This window comes from Neolamprologus brichardi, unplaced genomic scaffold (assembly GCF_056152115.1).
Source record: "Neolamprologus brichardi isolate AB-2024 unplaced genomic scaffold, ASM5615211v1 NODE_ptg000032l+_length_1147064_cov_1, whole genome shotgun sequence".
Taxonomy (NCBI): Eukaryota; Metazoa; Chordata; class Actinopteri; order Cichliformes; family Cichlidae; genus Neolamprologus; species Neolamprologus brichardi.
Window position 1 is genome coordinate 973824 of NW_028270039.1, and position 23390 is coordinate 997213.

General features: G+C 41.4%; 1 protein-coding gene across 1 annotated transcript in view; it reads left to right on the forward strand.

Annotated features, from left to right (window-relative positions):
• The window catches only part of col13a1 (collagen, type XIII, alpha 1), a 71856-nt gene that overhangs the window by 44096 nt on the left and 4370 nt on the right, over positions 1-23390 (forward strand). The window contains exons 25-33 of the mRNA XM_087836962.1: positions 406-447; positions 540-581; positions 6211-6237; positions 6374-6460; positions 12732-12767; positions 16286-16339; positions 16427-16480; positions 17381-17416; positions 20022-20108. Coding sequence (XP_087693088.1) covers positions 406-447; positions 540-581; positions 6211-6237; positions 6374-6460; positions 12732-12767; positions 16286-16339; positions 16427-16480; positions 17381-17416; positions 20022-20108 — 465 coding nt within the window. The remainder of the gene's footprint in view (positions 1-405; positions 448-539; positions 582-6210; positions 6238-6373; positions 6461-12731; positions 12768-16285; positions 16340-16426; positions 16481-17380; positions 17417-20021; positions 20109-23390) is intronic.

The following is a 23390-nucleotide window of genomic DNA, read 5'->3' on the forward strand; positions in this document are numbered from 1 at the left end:
TAGGTGTATTATATATTTATGAATTTAATATGCTTAGAAACCTTGTAGATCTTCACTACTTGGGTGAGATTTGCTGTATAAGACTCGGGTTATGCAACAGCTGTCTGACAGTAAGACATAAAATGTAAAACAAAGTAGGCACCAGGCCCCAAGCATAACTAAGTGACCTTAGAGTACACTGAAATGTTCCCCTAAAAAATGGTTCCTGTGTACGATGCTATGCAGTGTTGCCTCTCAAGCTGCAAGAGATGGTTGGTTAGATGGCTGTGAGGTAGTGAAATGCTCCAAGTGCTGTATCAAATCGCACACGTGTATGAAATCACAGATGCCCTGCAATAGTTTTGTAAAATATGGAAATATATGACGAACCCTTTATCCCTGTGTCGTTCCCACATATTGTTACAGGGTCCAAAAGGTGAACCTGGAGATGGAGGAAGGTTAGAATCGGTAAGGATTGTTTATAAACAGAGTTTTATCATTTTCTGCTTGTCAGTGCCTTATAAGCACTACTTTTAAAACTGTGTATACCCTGCCTTTAGATCTATGGTCCTCCAGGACCCCCAGGACCAGCTGGCCCAGCAGTAAGTCAGATATGCTTAACTCTTATCTTTAAAAACAAAAGCAATGCATAACTGTAAAGGTGTTTCATGTGGCACACTAACCATGTTTTTAAATGATAAATAGCATGCTTACCTCCTGTCCTTATTGTCTTTATACCCAGTTTGAGCACTTAAAGCATGTTTCTCGTTCACCCAATCACACACACATTCACACAGTGCTTATCTATGTCTAAGCAATTTATTTAGCATCTACATGCACATTCACATGGATACACTGTGGACAAATTGGGGTTTAGTATTTTACCCAAGAATACTTTGAAAGATGACTCAAAGAGCCGGGATTGAGTAGCAGACTTCCTCTACAACCTCAGTATGATCTAATGATCCTTCTAATACGGTCAAATACATAAACAAGCAATACCATCAAAACCACCTGCTTAATATGGATGATTGGTGTAAAGTTTGGGACGAAGTTGGAGCCACAGACTGGAGCATTACTGCAGCGCCTCAAACAGTGCCCTTTGAAATCTAAACTCTCCAAGTTCCACCAACATGTTAAGTGTCCTAGCAGGGGGGCAGGAAGCTGGACCATGTGTACATGGTCTTACGTTTATGTTGCCCTGTGGTCAGTCAGGTCCCACACCTGCTTGTAACAAGCTGTACGTGGATGCTACATGTGAAATTAGCATGACTCCCTGTAAACATCAAGTTCAATGTGTGGCTTGAAGGCCAAAGCGGCAGATAGTTCCTGTGCTATGGGACGCACTAATCAGTATTTATTTACAGCTGTCAGAGGGCGTTGAGTATAGCACAAACATGTGAGGACACATCTCTTTACCTGCCTTACAGGCAAATCGCACTAATCTCCACAACAATCCAGGCTCTCAATGGTGGCTAATTTAAACTCCAGGAATGGTTAACGTGACACTGGAAAAACACTCTTTCAACTTCACTGTTGTGACGTTAATATGACAAATTATTACTACTGGAGCTTTTCTAGTCACACACAGTGAAAGTCAACCAAGCATAAGACTTACGTGTGGTAGTTTGTTTAAGATAGCTATGCGACACTTACCTTTGCTTTAATGATGAACACTTTCTTGTTCTTCAGCTTCCACCAGCGTTGGTCAAGTTACTTGAAAAAAGTAATTAGTTACTAATTACTGATTACTTCTCCAAAAAAGTAATCCCTAACATGGCAGTTACACTGCCCATCTCTGGCTTCCACATAGCAATATTATTTACCCATCCAAATTGAAAGTAGACGTAGAAGTCCATAGTTTGAAAGGTTTCATCCTGGCATCAGCGTAAGGTCGGTGATTTTCTACAACAGGGGTCGGCAACCCTGGGCACGCGTGCCACATCTGGCATGCGAAGGGTTAACTGATGGCACGGCCATAGCTGGACTGGCCATTGGGCATACCAGGCATTTGCCCGGTGAGCCGATGGTGATTTTTCGTTTTTATGGGCCGATGTCTTTTTCTTTTCTTTGTAACGGCATAAACAATGAGAGGTGGTGGATTGGCCAGATGCTGGTTGATGTGTAAAAATAACTCAGCTGTTTGGTGGTGGCTATGGTGGAGCTTCCACAGAGGCAGCAGGTGGATGAGAGAAAGGGGAGGCAGGAGGAGAGACCGGAAGTGGCCGCCGGTCCGAGTGTCAGGTGAACTGAGCTTCAGGTAAGAAGTTATGACCTGCAGTCTGTCTGGGTCAGATATAAACCAAGTTTAGTTTATTTTTGTTATGCTGACTTTTTACTGTCAGTTACAATAACTCGTACTGCTACTAGCTAGCATGACGGAGTTTCTATACAGCTGGGTGGGTGCTATGATGTTACTGATAGTGAACTTTATTTTATTCATAAGGTTAGTTAGTAGAGTTGCCAACCGTCCCCTAAAAAACGGAATAATCTCGTATTCAGAGAAAATATTACGCGTTTTGTGTTGAGCTGAAAAGGAACGCAGTTTGTACTTCAGCTAGAATGGAAAAAGACACAACGCTGGAGTTATTCTGTGTCTTTGCTGCACAGGTGCCTCTTCTTCTCTCATTCTCCCCCCTCCCTCTCCTGTTGCTACTTCAATCATGAAACTGATCAATGATCAGCTGATCGGCTTTTCTCTCTTGTTTGTTTATCACTTTGCGCCAGAAAGAGGAAACCAGCCGTTTTCCACGCTAAACAACAGCAGCACGTTTAAGCTTGATCAGCTGTTGTTAGAATTTATTTAATATTAATTTCTAGTATCAGCTGATGTTTGCTGGAGCCACAGCTGTAAAGCTGCTGGTCATGATGGTTTGGATATGTGGTGAGAGGGAAACATGAAACTAGGAGATGTCCTTACTGAATCATCAGAGCTGTGATGGAGAAACAGGTTTACCTTTTAGGTGACATGAATGAGTTGAAGTTATGAACTGTTTCTGAGAGACAAATAACACCAGGATCCTTTTCTAAGCAGCTGACAGCTGGTAACTGTGCAGGGGCGGCTCTAGCAAAGTGTTGCCAGGGGGGCAGGTAGGGCATTAAAAGGGAGAGGGGGGCACAAAGAAATACTTTCTTATTCTCGTTTAAAATGTCTCGCTTTAATAAATAATTATCTGAAACTTACAACCAAAGTTTTTATCTGACCTAAAATGTATAGAAATCATACATATACCAACAAGACAGCGTACATCACTGTCACCACAGCGTTTTCATTCAAAGGCTTTATGGCTTTAATACCTGGGGGGCCGGTCTCTCGTCAAAATGCAAATTTTTTTGTCCCAGTCCAGCCCTGGACACGACACGCAGTGAATTAATCTGAGAACGTGCATCAAAAAATAAATGGCCGCGCCAGCGGTGCACATCACAAATCAGCTCACACAGACACATTAGTTGTGCTGCTTCTTAATGACGGTATCTTATCTAACAACCCCAACTACCAGATTGAACTTGTAATTGGCTAAAAATAACTACCAGTGAGAGGGACGTTGCTAGCTGGCAGTTTTTTCAAGCCATGTTGAAATTTCCACATTCTGACACTTAAAGGAGCTGTCGACTCAACACAGCATTAGCACCACGGAAATACACGGATACGTAGACTCGAGACAGAATTCACAAAGTGTTTTCAGGGCTTTCAGGTGTTTGGACTAGGGCTGGGTATCGTCACTGATTTCTAGAATCGATTCAATTCCGATTCACAAGGTCCAGAATCGATTCGATCCACGATTCGATTCATTTCGATTTGAATCTGGGAAATTTTGACAGTAAGAAATATTATAATTCATATCAGTACATTTACATATTTTTGTATATATAAAAAGGAAGCTGACATACGCAAGACTTTATCAAAGGTGTGAGCATCACAGCAGAGGCCTTTGTGTCAAAGTAGCTAAAGATAAAACACAGAAAAACATGAAGGCGATTTTCCTGGCCTGGGATTTTATAAAAATATTCTGCAGTACATCAAAAACGAAAGAAAATCATTAATCAACACATGAACATTACCTCTAACGTTACAGCGGTTTTATTAGAGACACGGCTAAGCGTTTTGCATTTTGCATAATTTTAAAAAGTTTAAATTTGTTCAGTATTGAACAGCAGAAATTAGGTTTTCTTTTCGGAAGTATATAAAACGAAAAAAAAAAAAAAACGTCAGCCGACAGCGCTGTAAACAACGGTAGACTTGTGCGTAACAAGCAAGCGAATAATGCAGAAAACAGTACAGAGAGAGAGAGAGCTGTGCATCGTGGTCGAAGCAAAACAGTAAAAGTAAGAGTGAATACATGACGATGTTTATGTGAAGCGTAGTTTGGATCTTCTTTTGCTGCTGGTTCGGTCAATATTTTTTGGAGAGAGATAAAACTAACAGCTTTAGAATCAGCGCATAAACGGCGTAAACACAAAGCGCGGACCCGCCGACAGATCAGAATTAGCAAGCTGTCGGCTTTCAGCCCCGACCGTGAGAAAGACATCTAACTGATTCTGATCCACGGGTTCACGCTGTGTGTTTAAGTCTTTGTGCAGAATCCGTGTTCCTGCTCTCCTTTACTGTCTTAGCTGTTTGGTGGTTGTTGAAATTTTGTGAGATTTCACCAGAGATTCTGGCATTTCAGGCAAAATAAATTTATATTAAAAAATCGATTCAGGATTTTAATGAATCGATTTTACGTTATCCAAGCCAGAATCGATTTTAATCGATAAATCGATTATAAAAACCCAGCCCTAGTTTGGACCAATGTTTTCTTTTCTGATAAAACCAGAAAACTTTAATGAGCAGCTGGATTTATCTTGCATTAACTGGCTGATTTAATGCCAGTTAATGTGACATCGAAATGCAGCTGATTGAACTGACAAGCTCGACTCTGTGGGGTCAAAGTTCGCAGAACTACGAATAGCTGAAATCCACAGCTGTGCGTGTTCATGGAGCTGCATGTTCACCTGCTGGACATCACTACCTGACAGGTTTAACTGTCTTCAGAACATTGCAGAGGCCTTATTGACAGTGTTTGGCTCTACATGTCTGTGTGAGCAGATTTTCTCTCACATGAGTCCTCAGGTCTGAATGCTGGACACTGGGAGACCTGTGTCTCTGAGTGGGAGACCTGTGTCTCTGAGTGGGAGACCTGTGTCTCTGAGTGGGAGACCAGAGATCACATTAACATGTGTGTCTCTGCATTAACAAACATATTGGCCCAGTTTATTTTCTCATCATTGTTGTGAGGAGACCATAAACAGCATTTGTATTTTCTGTTGTTCAGTTCATTTGCTGTTATGGATAAAAAGTCTTTTTTTGTTTCTAAATAGCTGATAACTATTCGCTGACAGCTGCCAACATCTGTGAACAAATATAATCCTATAAAGTTGATCTATATAGTAACTGTTCATATAGAGCGTTATTAGATTCATTGCTAATGCAGTCATATGGCACACTGACCTCTGAGGGAATTTTAGAGGCACTCATCATCAGAAAGGTTGCCGACCCTGCTCTACAAGATGCACATAGATGTCACTGAACTGGAGCTCTGGGAGAGACATTGGCACTTTTAGGTATTTAAGGTATTTTAGGTATTTACATAAAGCTGCCAGAGCAAAATATGGATCACAAGTCCCTAAAATTCATTGTTTCTCTTCATGTGTTTGTTTTTCGAGTAGTTGCTTGATATAGGTGAGAAAAATACTTTTCCTACAGCACCACCTGCTGTCCACTTCTGACCATATTTTGCATGCCAGGGTAGTGAGTCAGTCATGTGACTGAAAACTCTGGTCTATGCTGCTGGGGACTTCCCATGATGCTCTTGGTGTTTCTTCTTCACTCACCTTTATTTCACTCACCATGTCTTTATACATAACTCTGAGTTTAATCGTTACTTATTTTAAAGCTTTGGCTCTTGTCCTCCATGTACTTTATCTCGTCCTTTTATCCTGTCGTCCTCCACTCACTCCCTAACCGCAGAAGATGGCTGCTCCTCCCTGAGCCTGGTTCTGCCAGAGGTTTCTTCCTGTTTAAAGGGAGCTTCTCCTTCCTACTGTCGCCATGGGGTCGTTTGATTGTTCTTTCTGTTTTATTGGAGGGTCATTACCTTTCAATATAGAGCACTTTAGCATGACTGTTGTGATTGGCAGTATATAAATAAAAGTGAATTGAAATAAATTCCACTGTTTTGTTCTATCTAGGGACCACAAGGACCATCAGGGCCTAAGGTGAGAACAAACTATGATATTACCCACTTTCTACGGTTATTAAATTTGCCTCTAGTTATATGTTGTCAATATCACATCATTGATTTTATGTAGGAAAGTGTAAGGATTGTATTATATCTCTTACCTTTTACCTCAGGGAGAGCCAGGAATTGGAATCCGAGGAGAAAAGGGAGCGACAGGTCAGAAAGGTGACAAGGGAGACAGAGGCCATCTTGGACTTCCTGTAAGTTCACGTCTGTTCATAACAACCAACATTCAAAATACATCTTAGCTGTCTCATGTTGAAAATGCAAATGATGTTTGAGTTGATTTGTAATGGGATAATCTGAAAATGAATTTTTGGGTTGTTCTTTCACACTGGTTTGCACTCACATTAAAATAATCATCAGTTTTAGGTCAAACTTTACATCAAACTACCAAAACTCTTGAACCACTGGCATAATCAAAAACATTCAATGGTTGCTTCAACTCTGTGCTTTTTCAGTGATCTCATTACAGTCATTACAGTAACGCCAGGTTGGCCACGACAATCTCTGCAAACAACACAGAAAACAACAAAAAACAGTTAAAAACCCTCAAAACTTCGTCACGCTCACTTTCTCTTCTCTCAACCAACTTTTGGCTGCTGTGACCCGATGCCTTGAATTACTGTAATCATCCTAATATCACTGAAATGAGTCACTGCGTTCAGGAACCATTGAAATTCTCACACTTTAGCTGCTGGTTCAGGAGTTACAGGAAATACAGATGTTGAAAAAAGAAGAAAGAGAAAAAGAAAAAGAGAAAGGTTCAAAGGCTTTAGAGGGCTGATGACACCCTTTCAGTTGCTCTCAGTCACTAATCGATTGAGGAGTTTTTCACATGATAGCAAGATGTTGTTGCATTATCATTAATTGTGAAATTATTGGCTCTATCAAGGTCCCGAGGATTTGCTTTGTAAGTTGAATTTTGGATTCCTGCTTTTATTTCTCTGATAATAATAAGCTGTAGCTCTTATTTCTTTCTTATCCCAGTGATTATTTTTAGACAGTGAGATAATGTTGAACTTTACGTCCTGGTATGATTTTAATACTTTTTATATTTTTAGAACCATTTTTTTCTTATATTTAAATATTTTTGCTGTCTTTGCCTTAATACCTTAATTCAGTTTGTCCTTGTCTCTTTTTGTCTTGATGCTAATTATCTTCTGTTTACTTCTTGTTTTATTTTTAAGGCTAGTTTTCTGTTGTCTCACTTTAGATTTCTCTTCTCTTTATAGTCCTTTTTTCCTCTTCCTGTTAGTGACCTGTTAGTTTTTGTTGTTGCTGCCTGTGTTTGAGTCTAGAAAGCAGGTTCAGCAAACAGAGTCTAACAACTCTGACTTTTCAGTTCTAAAATAGGTTAATCATACTTCCTTAAATCAACTGTGAGTATGTTCACCTTGAATATGTGTGTGAGTACAAGAAAAAGCCATTTTCAGAGGAGCACCAGGATTCTCCGTAGTATGGTGTAGTAACTGAGGCTGGACTGAGTCAGTGTGGCCCGTCCAGCACTTCCATATTAACAAAACAGTAGAAGACAAAAGCGTATCACTTAAAGCTTGAATTTTAAGAGATTTTTATTTCAGCTTTAACTTAACAAGGACAAAATGCAGTTGATAGAAAAAGAAGATAAAACATATGGATCAAACATGTACCTGCGTATTAGTCAGACCAACCAACACTGGTTTAAGTGAAGTTCAGTGGAGCCTGCTGAGGTCCTTGGCTTTAACTGAGACATTATAATACAGCGCGTGAAATAAGCATTGAATATAAAGGTGCTATTGACATGAAATCCCCACCAGATTTAGTAGCAACCCATTCAACTGACACATCCAAAACAACTCAAACCATAAATGTTCATAAATTATGTGTACTAATCAAAAAGGAGTGTTATGGAAGTTTAGTGCATTAAATGAGGCACTTGTGGGGTTGTAGTGAGGATACAAACTGACCCTCCTTATAAGGGGTCCTCCCCCATTTTTACTCCTACTCTTCTGTAAGGCAGAAACACATCACTTTACACAGGTCACCTACAGTTCAACAGCATATATGAAACAGATAAATTAAACCAGCTAAATTTCTTGTCCAGAGACAGGAAGTAGGACAAGTTGAAATTTAAAGGGCTGTAAAACCAGATACCACCAGGTGATCCGGGCGTTGGCATCTTTCATGCGGTGAAGCCATTGCAGCGGGGCGTGGTCTGAGCAGAGGGTGTATGAGCGCCCCAGCAGGTAATAACAAAGAGAGTTGACCATCAAGGCATCAGTCTGGAGGATAAAAGGGGGGGGAGTCAGGACTGTGAGCAGCTGCTCCCCACAGAGAGCCTTTTTTACCTGCACAAACTCCACCCAGCACGACTCCGTCCACTGAACCAGGTCTGAAGCGCACATTCGGGTGAGATCAATTAAGGGGAAGGTCAGGTCTGCAAACCCAGGCACGAACCAGTGGTAGTACCCTGTCAGCCCCGAGAACCGTCTCACTTCCTTTTTGATCTTGGCAATTGCTGCTGTTTTTTTTCCATCTGTGGACACACCTGCCTGCCCCCAAGTGCTACCCTAGATACTGTACCTCCCTCCGTCCAACTGCACACTTCTTTGGGTTGGCCATGAGCCCCACCTGCCTCAGGGACTCCAGGACTGCAGCCACCCGCTGCACATGCTCCGACTAGGTGTCACTATGGATGATAACATCATCCAAGTAGGCGGCAGCATTACAGCATGCAGCCACAGCACCCAGTCCATGAGGCTCTGGAAGGTGGCCTGGGCTCCGAACAAGCCGAACAGAAGGGTGACGAGCTGGCACAAACCGTGCGGAGTGGAGAAGGCCGTTTTTTACTTGGACTCTGCAGATAAGGGAATCTGCCAATAGCCCTGGGCTAAATCCAGTTTTGTGAAAAAGCGGGCCGTGCCCAACCAGACCAGGAGCTCATTGAAACGGTCATGGGGTAAACATCAAAGCGTGACACCTCACTCACTTGCAATAGTCACACACAGAGCGGGATAGACCCATCCTTCTTCATGACCAGAACGACAGGGCTACACCACGCTGACTCTTCTGTTACTCCCATCCACAGCATCTCAGCCAAATACCTCTGAACAATTTGGCTTTTATGTTCAGGTAGCCTGTATGGCCGTGAACGTGCCATCATGCCAGGTTGCTTATGAAAATGGTGCTCGATGAGACTCATATGGCCGAGCGGGGGGGGAACACATCTGCAAAACAGTGTTGCAATCCGCCAACATCCGCTCTCTAGGTCTGTGCGACATGGTTATCACGATGGAGGGAGGCAGGAATGGTGGTATTTGGTACCTCTGGCCCCAACTCGTCTCTGTCACCAGGCTCACCAGAGAAGCGGCTTCAGTCTCTCTCCATGCTTTGAAGAGGTTGAGGTGATATGCATGGACCCTCCATTGTCCGACCATATCACTTCATAGTCGACGTCCCCCACTCGCCGTGGGACCGCCAAGGGCCCTTGCTACTTGGCAAGTAATTTTGAGCTGGAGAAGGGAAGCAATACAAGCACTTTATCTCCCTGTTAGAATTGCCTGATTCTAGCCCCCTACAGATGTGAACATCACGCAAATTCTCCCATGACAACCTCCCAAAAGTGTGTTTTGCTCGCAAATCCAGAACGTACTGAATCTCATTTTTCATGGGACTCAGACCTTCCTCCAGTTCTCTTTAATAAGGTTGAGCACCCCTTGCAGCTTCCTGAAAATCCCTTGGTGGAGGCCTGGGGCACCTCCCACACTGCAAACAACAGAGGGTCTAACCATCTCAATTATGTTCATCCTCGTGAATGAGCTTCCGAGTCATGGACTTTAAAGTCTTATTCACCCGCTCCACCACTCCTTCAGTCTGAGGGTGGTGACATTTAGGGTGCGAGACATGAACGATGAGCCCTGGTCAGTCAATATCTCTTTCGGGAACTCGGGAGATGATCTGCAACAACGCCTGCACAGCGGCACTGCTTCTGGGTATTGCGTTACATAATCCACCTGACTAAATACAAAGCGATAGCTGCATCACTACGTGGTGACGCAAACTAGAGGAAAAACCTTTTTTCCTGATAGCTCTCTGTTATACTCTTGATCTGCATGGGCCCCCAACCCCTATACAGGAAGTCTGTTTCAGCTCTTCGTCCTATGAGTCTTACCCAATAGGTATGCAGAGGTCAACTGCTAACCTGGATAAGAAGAAAACTGAGTAGCCTTGCAGATCAAATACTGTCAGTCCCATCGGTTTAGGGTAGCTCCTCTATTGATCATGGCACTTGTAATTTCTGAGGAAAGGGCCCAAGGGAAGATTATTTTAACAGGCTAGGGTAAACTGTCAAAGCTATTTGCACTGATCAAAATCAGTACTCAGACTTTTACCTTTACTGTCTAACAAAGAGTTAAAAAGTGAAGGTCCACAATTTAGACTTCAATTGCCAGAAAGCAAAAGCAAAGGCAAATAGTAATAATCATAAAACACTTGAACTATATGTAAACCATACGTATCTAATTAACCTGCTCTGAGCTAATGCTGATTTTGTTCTTATCTTTGGTGGGGAGAGCTTGGAGAAAGGATGAGCACAACCTAAAGATCCACTTATCCCCATGTTTAGTTGATGGTAATCACCCTACAGGAAAGCAGCTGGGGATTCAGGGGGAGTAAGATGAACCAAACTCCTTCTGAATGAACCATCACAGCAAAATTGAGCAGATGAAAAGCCATTAAAGCTCCATTAAAGTACAAAACCAGTTTGCATGTTCACATTTCAGGCTGTGGCTTTCCACTATGAACCAATCTTCTCATAGAAGACAAAAGGGAAGAACCCCAAATCGCCCCTCACTTTTATACTGCTCACCCTTTCTCCCCATTCGCCCACTGGACATCACATCTGAAGTGACATCTAACCTCCCCCCCGGGGACATCCAATGACATTATTAACGTCTAACCGCCCAATGTCCACCCACACGTTATCATGCTCTCTCTATCTGACTTACATGATTTAAACTTTAAAGCCACTTCATTACATTTTCATCTTTCATCTGTCATTCTTAACATAGAAAATGCATTTACACACTCAGTCACATATCAATACAATCCACTTTGTTTCATTTAGCTTATGTGTTTCTACTTCAGTTAGATTTGTGTTTAGCACATTTTCACATGAACATTCATTGTATCATCATCTCAGTGAGGCCTGTTATTAGAAACATTGTTATTCTATTTTCTGATTCATTATACTGGTTAACTGAAACATATTTGCAACTAATTAACAATCAGTAAAACCACTTATAAATGATGGCTCCGTGTTTGACAGTTACAATCTTTTTTTCTCTCCTTCTCCTCTTACCTCTTACATGAATCCCATCATGCTTTCTCTTTCTCTGTGACCTTTTACACAGATAAACTAGGGCAAAGGTTGAATCATTCATTACTATGATTTACTCATCCACATACTGTACTTCATTCTACATTTCTATGGATTCATTTACATGCTTCATTGTAGCCTCTAGCTTTCCTATATATAATTATGGATGTTTTATTCCACTTTTTGTTTGATATGCACGTTGAAGGACACATCCTGATTAACAATGACTCCAAGATTTATTGGAGTCAAATAGGAGAAAATTCACAAACAGGACCTGAAAAATATATGAGGCCCCTCAGCTGACCCACTTTTTACTATTGCGTCATCAAAGGTGGTTGACAAGAAACCATCCTTAAACAGGAGGAAATAGCTGGAGTCTGTATCAATAGTAAAAGGTTTCATGGACTGATGAATCCAGATTGTACATTTTGACACACACACACACACACACACACACACACACACACACACACACACACACACACACACACACACACAGATAAGCAGACGAGATGTGTGAATCTAACAACAATTTATGACTGTGTGTAAAGCTTCAACACTGGCTGAGTGTTCTCCTTTCTAACTTTGCAGTGTCTTTACGTTGCAGTGTAAATGCCTTGAGCCAAGTGGCATCACAGCTTTAATGAATATAATATAATATAATATAATTTAATTTAATTTTTAATTATAATCTTTCTATAATGGACCATGTTGCTGTAAATCTTTGGCTTTACAAAGAATTTATGGTTTATGTCACACTCAATAAGTTGCATTTATAGCCAGTGCTCATGTCAGTATAGAAGTAAATTGTATTTTTAAAATGGTAAAATATGTCTTTGATGTAATCACAGTGAAATTTAGAACAGCCATCACTGCGAGGAGAAACATGATGCCATCACCCACTATGACCAAATCACTCACTCTTCCGCTTCATCACTTTCATCGCTCATCTGTTGTGATCATCTGAATATGTTTTTGAAGTCACTTGAGTCGCTGCTTCACTCACGCCTCCTTCCCCCATCTCCCCATCCAACTCTGACTACCCTCCCCATCTACCTACCACCTCGTCCCCTCATCATCTCTGCTCTCTAACTGTGTACAACACTATACAGGGGGCTCATGGGTTAGACGGCAGACCAGGTGCAGTGGTGAGTGGTGCAAGTCACGTTCCCTTTCCCTTTCTCCTCTTCTTCCTCCCTTCTACTCCCAACTATTGCCTGCTTGATGTCCTTAATGCCTGCTTGTTGTATACTGTATGCTTGCTTTGTTGCTACCCATGCTTGTCTTAATATTTTTCATTCTAAAGAAACTCTGTGAGGACAGGAGTGCACAGAGTTGGGTCTGGAGGATACAGTGGCACTGAGAATGGTGATATATGGGAAGTAATTATTTGATCCCCTGCTGAATTTCTAAGTTTGCTCACACAAAGAAATGAACAGTCTCTTTTATTAAGACAATAAACAATAAACATATATATGTAGCTAGATATATATGACTAATGATAGATAGTGCTGTGATTGGATGTTAATCTCCCTGCAGACCACATGGCAGATGCCACCACAGAGTCACAGAAGGTCTTCGGGAGTTCCCTTGCAATCCAAAAGACTGGAGTCTTCAGATACAGTTTATTGGTCAGTTTATTGGTCAGGTCAACACCCAAGTACTCATAAGAGTCCACTGTCTCAATGCTAATTCCCTGGATGTTCAGGGTGTAAGATGTTTCTGCCTGCGAAGGCCCATCTCGAGCACAAACTGGAGGTGGTTTTCCCAGTGTTGGATAGACAGCTCTGCTGCATCAGTTCTCTTTACTCTCAGTCATCAGAGGATTCTTGCTGGAAGTAATTGACCGAGTTTTAAGAGACGTCTGTGCGGTATTGGGTGTGTGGGGTGCCTGTACAGACACACATGTCTGAAATCTTACGTACTGATGGACGCTGGTGAGATAGTTCAGGATCCATGTGGTGAGATGATGGTCCACACCTGTATACTCCAGCTAGTCTCTGCGAGTGTGGTGAGGACAGGATGTTCAAAGCACTGGAGAAATCAAACAACATGATTCTCACAGGTGAGCCCTTTCCAGGTGAGCAAGTCGGTTGTCGGTTTCTTCCTCTTAAAAGGGAGTTTTTCCTTCCCACTGTTGCCAAAATGCTTGTTCACAGGGTGTCATCTGATTGTTGGGGTGACTCTGTGTAGGGTCTTGCATTATTAAGCATGCTGAGTCAAGTGTTGTTGTGATTTGGTGCTATATAAATAAAATACATTTTAATTGAAATTGAAGTGATATATAGCCCCTTCCACACCGAGTGGAATAGATGCCAAACAGCTCAAGTTTGGTCCCATCTGACCATGGAAGAGGTTGGGCTGGTTTCAGTCATTATGCAAATGTCCTGTTTATAAGGTTGAAACCTGCAGTCAGCTGAGACTGAAGACGTCACCTGATGATGACAAAACATTTCTCCCACTGAAAACGTCCAGATGAACAGAATCAACCTTTGGAGATTTACTTACCTGCATGATTGAGATGCATCAAGAGCTTACCTTCAGACCATTAACGACCACCTCTCTAGTAGTTTTGGACTGATCCACCATCTTGTTGGTATCATCCTCACCCCGTGAAGCGAACTCTTGCATGCTCCAGACCTAAGGTCGTTTTATACTTTAGACTTTATATACCAAGCTTCTTGTTGATGTAGCTAATTCCAGCCTTTGTCTTTTCCCTGACGTCCTTTGATTTGGTTTTGCCCATCATGGTGGAGAGGTTGGAATGGTAGGAATTGATTCTGTGGACAGGTGTGGTTTCTACACATAAAGAGTTAAGATCAAAAGGGAATGAATGATTTATTGGAGTCAGAATTCAAATCAAATCATTTTATAATTTTGATGTAATGCGTTTTCTTCTGCATTTTTGGTTAATATTCGGTCTCTCTCCATTAAAATGAAACATCATAATCAGAGGCTGTCCATTTCTATGTAAGTTAGCAGGTGTACAAATGTACAAAGTAGGGGATCAATTATTTATTTCCACCAACATAGTAAGATAGCGAGTTACTATAACTAAAAAGTTTTCTTCGTACTTTGTGTTGATAGTAAATTTGTATTATGGTGGTGTACATGTACAGCAGCAGAATTGAGTGTGTGCATTGTGACCATGAAAACTCTCAAATCTTCTCTGCCAAACAACAAGTCTGCTGTTGAGCTGCTGGTACCGCGGGTGACAGTCTGCTGCCTGATTATTACTTGTCAATGACAAAACTGATCATTGACAAATCCTCCATCTGTTTTGAGTATTACCAACACAAATTACCTAGAACTGTTTGGTTACAATGACTCACCATCTTAGTATGTTCATCACAATTTTCCAAAAACATATCGATATTCTTTGTGTTCGTTTTAATTCTTTACACAATCAGCAATAAACCCTTAAATTTTTAACTCAACTTCACCCAATTCAAAACAGGCTTATTACAGATTCCTGGTTTCCTTCCTTTTAGTTTGCAAGTTTTTATGTTCAACATGTCTGCCTGCTTTCCTAGAGACATGAAATATGTATATTTCCTTATCAATTACTGTCCATCAAATCTCATAACCTCTGTTTTTTTTTCAAAAAAAGAAACTGAATAATGCTTGTCAACAGGCAGTTGTGTTTCCAGAGTTGACAAAAGAAAGTTAACGTCAGAGTTAGCCTGTGCATAAAGATGGACATACAAATGAAACTAATTTAGGCAATAGATGTTCAAATTGCTTTCAAAGTAAATTATCTATAGGAGGTAAGCTCTTTAACTGTATTACCATTATAAAAAGAAATAAAAACTTGTTATTCAGTTTGTTTCTTGTAAAAAGGGAAACTCGTCAATGACTCCTGCTAAGCTAATTAGGTATGAAGAAATTTCAATTATTTTGTTCCCTATTTTAGTTAAACTCCCTCAACTACTTTTCTAAGTATCAGTAACCTGAAAACTTAAACCATAAATCCATACGGTTATGAGATATAACCACATCTCAAACAGGCCCAGCTGCCACAAGCACCTGTGAGATCTTGGAATTTGAAGCTGTTTATGTGTTATGGCAAGTTGTTTTCCAGATCGTCTTAACTATTCCAAACTATTCAGTGTCTTGTAAGCAAACTAAACAACTTGCCAGCTCGTATAGAATGCCATTATAGTGTCAGTACTCCAACTCTGATCATACCTTAACAGTTTCCTGCTTCCTGGCCCTCCTAGTACCAACGTCAGGCTGCAAAGCTGCCATTGCTAGAAAGTATGCAAATAAGCATGCAGAGATACCTGTGCTGCATGTTTAAATATCATGTAGTACACGTGGACATCTGCATTACAGACAGGGGTGCACATGCTGGATATGCCTAAGATGCAAGATCTTCCTCTCCAATCTTGATTCATATTTAGACAGAAGGCTGCAACCTTGACATTTTATTCATTTTCCCTCGTTTAATACAGTTTGGACAGTAGTTCAACAAGCTTGGTATATGCTACCAGTAGAAAATTACCTTGTAGAAATGTTGTTATGTCAGATTTGTGAAGAACTGGTTTAAATGCTCTAAGATACATTGTACCAGAAAGCTTGTTGATTTACTGATTTGAGGCATTTGATGATCCTGACTATTCAGTTTGTAGATCCTGCTATTTACTTTCATTAACATGTTTTAAAGGGTCTAGTAGGACCTGCAGGTGTGCCAGGGCCAGCAGGACCAAAGGGAGAGACAGTGAGTAACTTTGTTTTTATTCTAAAAGATGCATCGAGTTTAAGATCAGGCGGAACGTACAGGTGATTGTTTCTGTCACAACTACAGGGTGAAAAGGGTGATCCTGGAATTCCAGGACCAACAGGGCCGCAAGGCATCCCCGTAAGTGTGTGTGTGTGTGTGTGTGTGTGTGTGTGCGTGTGAGCGTGTGTGTGTGTGCGTGTGAGTGTGTGTGTGTGTGTGTGTGTGTGTGTGAGTGTGTGTGTGTGAGCGTGTGAGCGTGTGTGTGTGTGTGTGTGTGTGTGTGCGTGTGAGCGTGTGTGTGTGTGCGTGTGAGTGTGTGTGTGTGAGTGTGTGTGTGTGTGTGAGTGTGTGTGTGTGAGCGTGTGAGCGTGTGTGTGTGTGTGTGCGTGTGAGTGTGTGTGCATGTGTGAGTGTGTGTGTGTGTGTGTGTGTGAGTGTGAGCGTGTGTGTGTGAGTGTGTGTGTGTGTGTGTGTGAGTGTGTGTGTGAGTGTGTGTGTGTGTGTGCGAGTGTGTGTGTGTGTGTGTGTGTGTGTGTTCCGGGGGGTTAACATTGGTAACATTTTAATTTGCATCCTTCACAGCACTATGATTTACACATCAAAGTTTAGGGAGGTGAACTGTGCTGGTGAAAGATAAGATCAAGTACTGTCCATACAGTACAATCCTAAAGAAGGCCGTTTGTTCCTGCTATCAATGACACTGCAAGAGTTCAAGAAACAACTCTGTACACACTGCTGTCACAAACACATCTACTGGGCTTTCAGTTTTGTGTGGGACAATGCTTCAGTTTCATTTTCACTCACTGTTTGGTTAAATGTAAAGCTGTTTCAAAGCTGTTTAGTAAAGATATGGAAAGATGTATGTGTGTATTAAAAGTGTATGGAATGAGTTTACTCCATATTAACACAGTGGCATCACTTTTTATGGAGAGTACTGTATTTGGCAAAATAACAACAGTGATAAAAACATGTGTCCTTATTCCCCAAATACAGTCATAAGGCACAGTCCCCAATGTTACATCTCATTTCTTTTTACAGGGATTAGTAGGACCACAGGGACTCAAGGGAAACCAGGTAACATACTGTCTGCAGTGTTTGGCCTGTTATAAAAATAAAGTAACTAACGTGATTGTGGTTGATCATCTGTGCACACATGTGTAATTTCATTTATTAAGTAGTTTATGTTGGTAAATATTATTACCACAGTTGTCATTTACATCCACAAACTTGTTGAAATTTCTTTCTGAGAAACTCTGACGATGTACTTTCTAATATATACAGATAATATCTGAATTTCAATAAATAAATGTTCTCTTTGATATTATGCATAAAAGTAAAGATCAGTGAGTCATAGTTTAGGCAAATTGTTTGGTTTGCAGTGGATTTGTTTTGAACCCAATGATCACTTGGAGGCATCTCGATGTCAGGCTTACTGTTAAAACAGTCATAATCCATTTTAGTTCCAGTGCTAATGTTAAACTATTCTAACAATATCCTCAGTGACGTCCTCTAAAGCACCTTTGTTTTTAGTGGAACTAAAGATAAAAAACTGTTTTATGGATTAAAACACATACCCACCCCCTCAGAGAATGCCTGTTTCCTTCCCATTAACCTGTGACAATTAATATTTCCACTTCCATTTGATCTTTGTGGGCGCTTTCAGCACATTCAACTGGCCACACTTCCAGCGTACAGAAACCCAAACAATCCACCTAAATGTGAAAATCCAGTTGAAAGTGTTGAAGCTGTGAGATTGTGTTGCTGTTTTTACTTTTTCCTATCTTCCTTTGTTTCCGCAGGTCTTCCTATCCCCTTTTCCTTCCCTTCACCTTGCTCTGTGGCCTGCGGCTCTTTTTATTGCTGGGATTGCCCTCTCTCCCTCTCACAAATTTTGGCCTTCTGTTCCTCCTCCTCCTGCATCCTAATGTAGTCTTGGGTTCCTTCTCTTACACTTACCTCTTAACTAGTCCTACTTAACAGTTGCTCTTCCTTGCAAGCATCCTTTAAGTCCCTCCAGCCCCTGAACCTTTAACCTGTAACTCGACTTGCCAGTCAGTTTTCTCTCATCACTGTAAAATGTGTCTGCTCGTTAGATGCTAGCACAATTTCTGGGTTCATCTTTGTTTTTTAAACAGCTTGTACAAATCTAACTGTGATCAGTCTAAACCTTACACCAAATATTACAGGTGTCTTTACTGCAGGTGCTAAAAAATACTACATCTGAAATAAACTGCTAAAAGCCCAAGCACTGGGTTTAATGGTATCCAGATGAGACGACAGAAACAAAAAAGACTGCAGCAAAAGTCATTTTCTGCTTAAAGTTACAGCATGAAACTCTTATCTCTTACTCCCTGCCTGTAGGAGCAGACACAGGTGACACAAACATTGACCCGAAGGTCCTTCTTTACCTTAGAATCAAAGTAAAGACTTTTAAGGCCTTAAATGCCTTGAAGCAGCTTGATTTAAACTGGAGCTACATAAAACTGAATTGACCTGAACTGAATCCACTTGATGAAGTCACGTAATCATTTTGAAATAGCTGCATGCCAAAGTAGCACATATAATGCAATTAAATAATGAAGACAATGGATTGGTGTTCTTGATATACATGTTAATATTGAGAAAGCATCAATCTGTTATAGTCTAACAGGGTGATAGGTTTGTTTGTTAAAAATGGTGCAGGTTTTAAGTTTAACCAAATACTTTTCCCCTCCTGGTGTTAGATTCCTCTTTAACACCTAAATGTAGACTTCAGTTTGTAAATTTAGTCGATTTTTCCCGTAAAGACAAAGTTATTTATCAGGAATTGTCCACGATGCAAGAAAATAAACTATGCATCAAAATCCAACACTTTCGTGACCTGTGACAAGTTTAAATGTCACTGTAGGCTGTAGTTCAGGAGTTAGAGCAGATCATCTACTACATCTACATCTGGGCAAGACACTAACGCCAAGTTGCTCTAATGCATCCTTGAGGGTAAGAATGTGGGTGGCTGTAGCTCAGGTGGCAGAACAGGTCAGCCACTAATCAGAAGGTCGGTGGTTCGATCCCAGGCTGCCTCCTGGCTGCCAAATATCCTTGGTCAAGATACTAACCCCATGTTTGCCTACTGGTGGTGGTCAGAGGGCCCGGTGGCGCCAGCGTCCGGCAGCCTCGCCTCTGTCAGTGCGCCCCAGGGTGGCTGTGGCTACAATGTAGCTGCCGTCACCAGTGTGTGAATGTGTGGATGACTGAATGTAGTTTAAACAGCTTTGGAGTCCTTAAGGACTAGAAAAGCGCTATACAAATGCAGGCCATTTACCATTTACCAATGTGTGTGAATGTTAGCTAGAAAGCACTTCAGTAGAAAAGTGCTTGTGTGAACAGGTGAATGAGCCGAGCTGTGTAAGCTGTACGTGCACTGTTTCGTAGCGTGCATGTTGTCCCTGGTAGGAAACCTGCTCACCAACTGCAATGGCTTACTTTTTCCTGTTTCCTCTACTCCCTCCCACTCTCCAGTGAATTTAGATTGCTAAATCATACAAAAAAACTAGTGAATTAAAATGACGCTAAAATTTCTCATATCATCTGTTGCATATGTCAAAAAACAGCTATTGAAATCTTACAAACAAAAGCATTTGCTTCTACTGTGGTGTAGTAAGGAGGATTAAATTTGTTCTTTTTAATACACTGTTTGCAGGGAGAGAGGGGCAAGAAAGGCAACAGGGGGGCCAAAGGGGATAAGGGAGACCAAGGAGCACCTGGATTAGATGCCCCCTGTCCATTGGTATGTCAGTAGTTCTGTGTTTAGCCATGAGGCAAAGGGAAGAAGCAGCAAGTTACTCTCAGGACATGTCAGTTGGTCAGCTTCCTTTTGCCTCATTTAATGTTTCTAATCAACCTCAGAGTGGTTTTGGTCCAGTGGTCCAGCTGTAGGTTATTTTGACAACACGACTAGAATCAATATACATCCTCAAATCCCTCATCCATTCAAAAAACCAAAGGAGGAAGTGTAGCACATTATAATAATATCACACTATCACACCATGCGCAACTGCTGGTCATAATCATTTTCATAATAATATATCTGTATCTTTCAAGTGGCATACTAAGGAGCAGTAATACTACATAAATGATAAATTACTAATACCTTAGTAATACTTAATAGTGTAACATTATTATAAAGTACTACTGAAAAAGAAAGACATTGATGAGAACAAAGATGCTTGAGACTGGACCACAGCTATGATTGAGGAACTTTTCTTCCAGGTCCCAGACAGACAGGAAACAGGCAGCCACAGAGACACCAAAGTATTCCCACTCCACGCTGAGCTTTCTTCCTGCACCTTCACCTCTGCAGCTTTGTAGTAAAGAAAGTTACACAGTTCAGCATAGACTAGCTATAGGCGAGAGCTTCTAATACTAAATCAAAATCAATAGCATACCTACTGTCAGATTTCTCTCTGGTGTTATTTTATCCATCAGCACTGTTGGCTCTGTTCTTCCAGCCATGGTGCACTGGTTGTTTTGAACAAGCAAAGCAATCAAAGACTGGGGAAGATGCTGATGGTCTGCTCTACTTATACCAGTCAGATACTCTTGTTAGAGAAGATTAACCTCTGCATTAGAATCAGAGGAACCATTTCCTTGCAAGTCCGTATCAGTGAGCCCGGTTCCTGTCAGTCTCAGGTTTCCTGCATGTTTAGGAAACTGAAGTCAGTCACATCGTGGAGAAACATCGAGATCTTCCTGCCATTAAGCAGTGGAGGGAAAACACTCTTCTGCTGCACGAGCTGCAAAACTCTTTTTTAAATGGCTGATTTCACAAACAGGGTTTCCGAGGCATTAAAGGGGAAAAAGGTGAACCGGGCTTGCCAGGCCTGGACGGGCTGGATGCCCCTTGCCCTGTGGTATGGTGCTCTTTCTTTCCCTTTACTAGCATGCCTTTAGCTACCCTTAACCACACTCCTCTTTATGGATCCTACAGTGCATCGCTGTAAACAACAATATGCACTTTTGCATGATAGTTTAAATTTATTGTAATCAACTCACTGCTTCCTCTACAATATGGTGAGACGACATAACATAATCAAGCGTGATTATAACGACTAAAAACCTTCGAAACATAACATCACGTACAATTGTGACTAATACACCAACCTCAGATCTAAAACCTTCACAGTGTTATTTTCAAATATAGTAATGCCTTTAGTCATGGTTTCCTGCACTGTTTCTTGCATGGGGCACTATTCTTCCCTATCTACAAGGCAATACACTACCACAGGGAGTGAAAACCAGCCACAGGGGCCAGTAGCCACCATGTGCTATTTCCAAGCCCGGATACATGGGCAGGGTTGCATCAGAAGGGCATCCATTCTTTATGATCCACAAACATGTGGATTTAGTGTGTCCTCTACACAGGAGACTTGTTGATGGAATATAATCCTGGCATCATTTTCATTTTCTAAAATATTTAAAAGTAGAATTGGAGGCAAAGCCTTCAAATTTCAGACCCTTCTGTGGAACCAGCTTCCAGATTGGACTCGGGAGAAAGAGAGGATATAGTAAGGGCTTTCTTACACTGCAATAGGTCTAGGCTGCTTCCCATGATGCATGGAGTGTTTCAGTGTTTCTTGTTATCTCACCTTTTTCACTCTCTATGTGCTCACACACCACTCTCCATCTAATCATTAGTTCTTATTAATCTCTGGCTGTCTTTCCCATCGTGTCTTATTTCTCACCTGTCACCCCCAACCGATCCCGGCAGATGGCCGCCCCTCCCTGAGCCTGGTTCTACTGAAGGTTTCTTCCTGTTAAAAGGGAGTTTTTCCTTCCCACTGTCATCAAGTTCTTTCTAAAAGGGGGTTGTTTGATATTTGGGGTTTTCTATCTATTATTGTAGGGTCTCTATCTTACAACACTAAGTCCCTTGGAGTGACTGCTGGTGATGAGGTTCAGAACTGAATTGAATTAAATACAGGATAGTATTCAAGGGATAGGTTGAAGGTAGGGGTGAGATCATCAGTGATTGGCTCTGAGCCGCTTGTTATTTGCAGTGGTGATGGAAAGGTTGACAGGTGAGCAGGCAGGAGTCTGTCTCTGACTGTGAGGATTGTAGACATGATCTACAGTGAGAGGAAGGATTTATTCAGTGGAGAGTAAATACATGAATTCCTCTAGTACTAAGTTGAAGTACATGTATGTGAATGAGGGGAGATGGGTGGAAAAGAGTAAAGAAAAGAGATTTGCTAATCTGTTTACTTAATGTAGTCATGAATCTGTTAATCTGTAAAGCAAACTGATTAGGTCTTCTTGATTGCCTTTCCACAGGTAAGGCTTAGACTTTATTATAAAATATACAGGGTGGGCCATTTATATGGATACACCGTAATAACATGGGAATGGTTGGTGATATTAAAGTCCTGTTTGTGGCACATTAGTATATGTGAGGGGCAAACTCCTCAAGATGGGTGGTGACCATGGTGGCCATTTAGAAGTCGGCCATCTTGGATACAACTTTTGTTTTTTCAATAGGAAGAGGGCCATGTGACACATCAAACTTATTGATAAGTCACAAGAAAAACAATGGTGTGCTTGTTTTCAACGTAACTTTATTCTTTCATGAGTTATTTACAAGTTTCTGACCACTTATAAAATATGTTCGATGTGCTGCCCATTGTGTTGGATTGTCAATGCAACCCTCTTCTCCCACTCTCCACACACTGATAGCAACACCACAGGAGAAATGCCAGCACAGGCATCCAGTATCCGTAGTTTCAGGTGCTGCACATCTCGTATCTTCACACCATAGACAATTGCCTTCAGATGACCCCAAAGATAAAAGTCTAAGGGGGTCAGATCGGGAGACCTTGGGGGCCATTCAACTGGCCCACAACGACCAATCCACTTTCCAGGAAACTGTTCATCTAGGAATGCTCGGACCTGCACCCATAATGTGGTGGTGCACCATCTTGCTGGAAAAACTCAGGGAACGTGCCAGCTTCAGTGCAGAAAGAGGAAACACATCATCATGTAGTAATTTCAAATATCCAGTGGCCTTGAGGTTTCC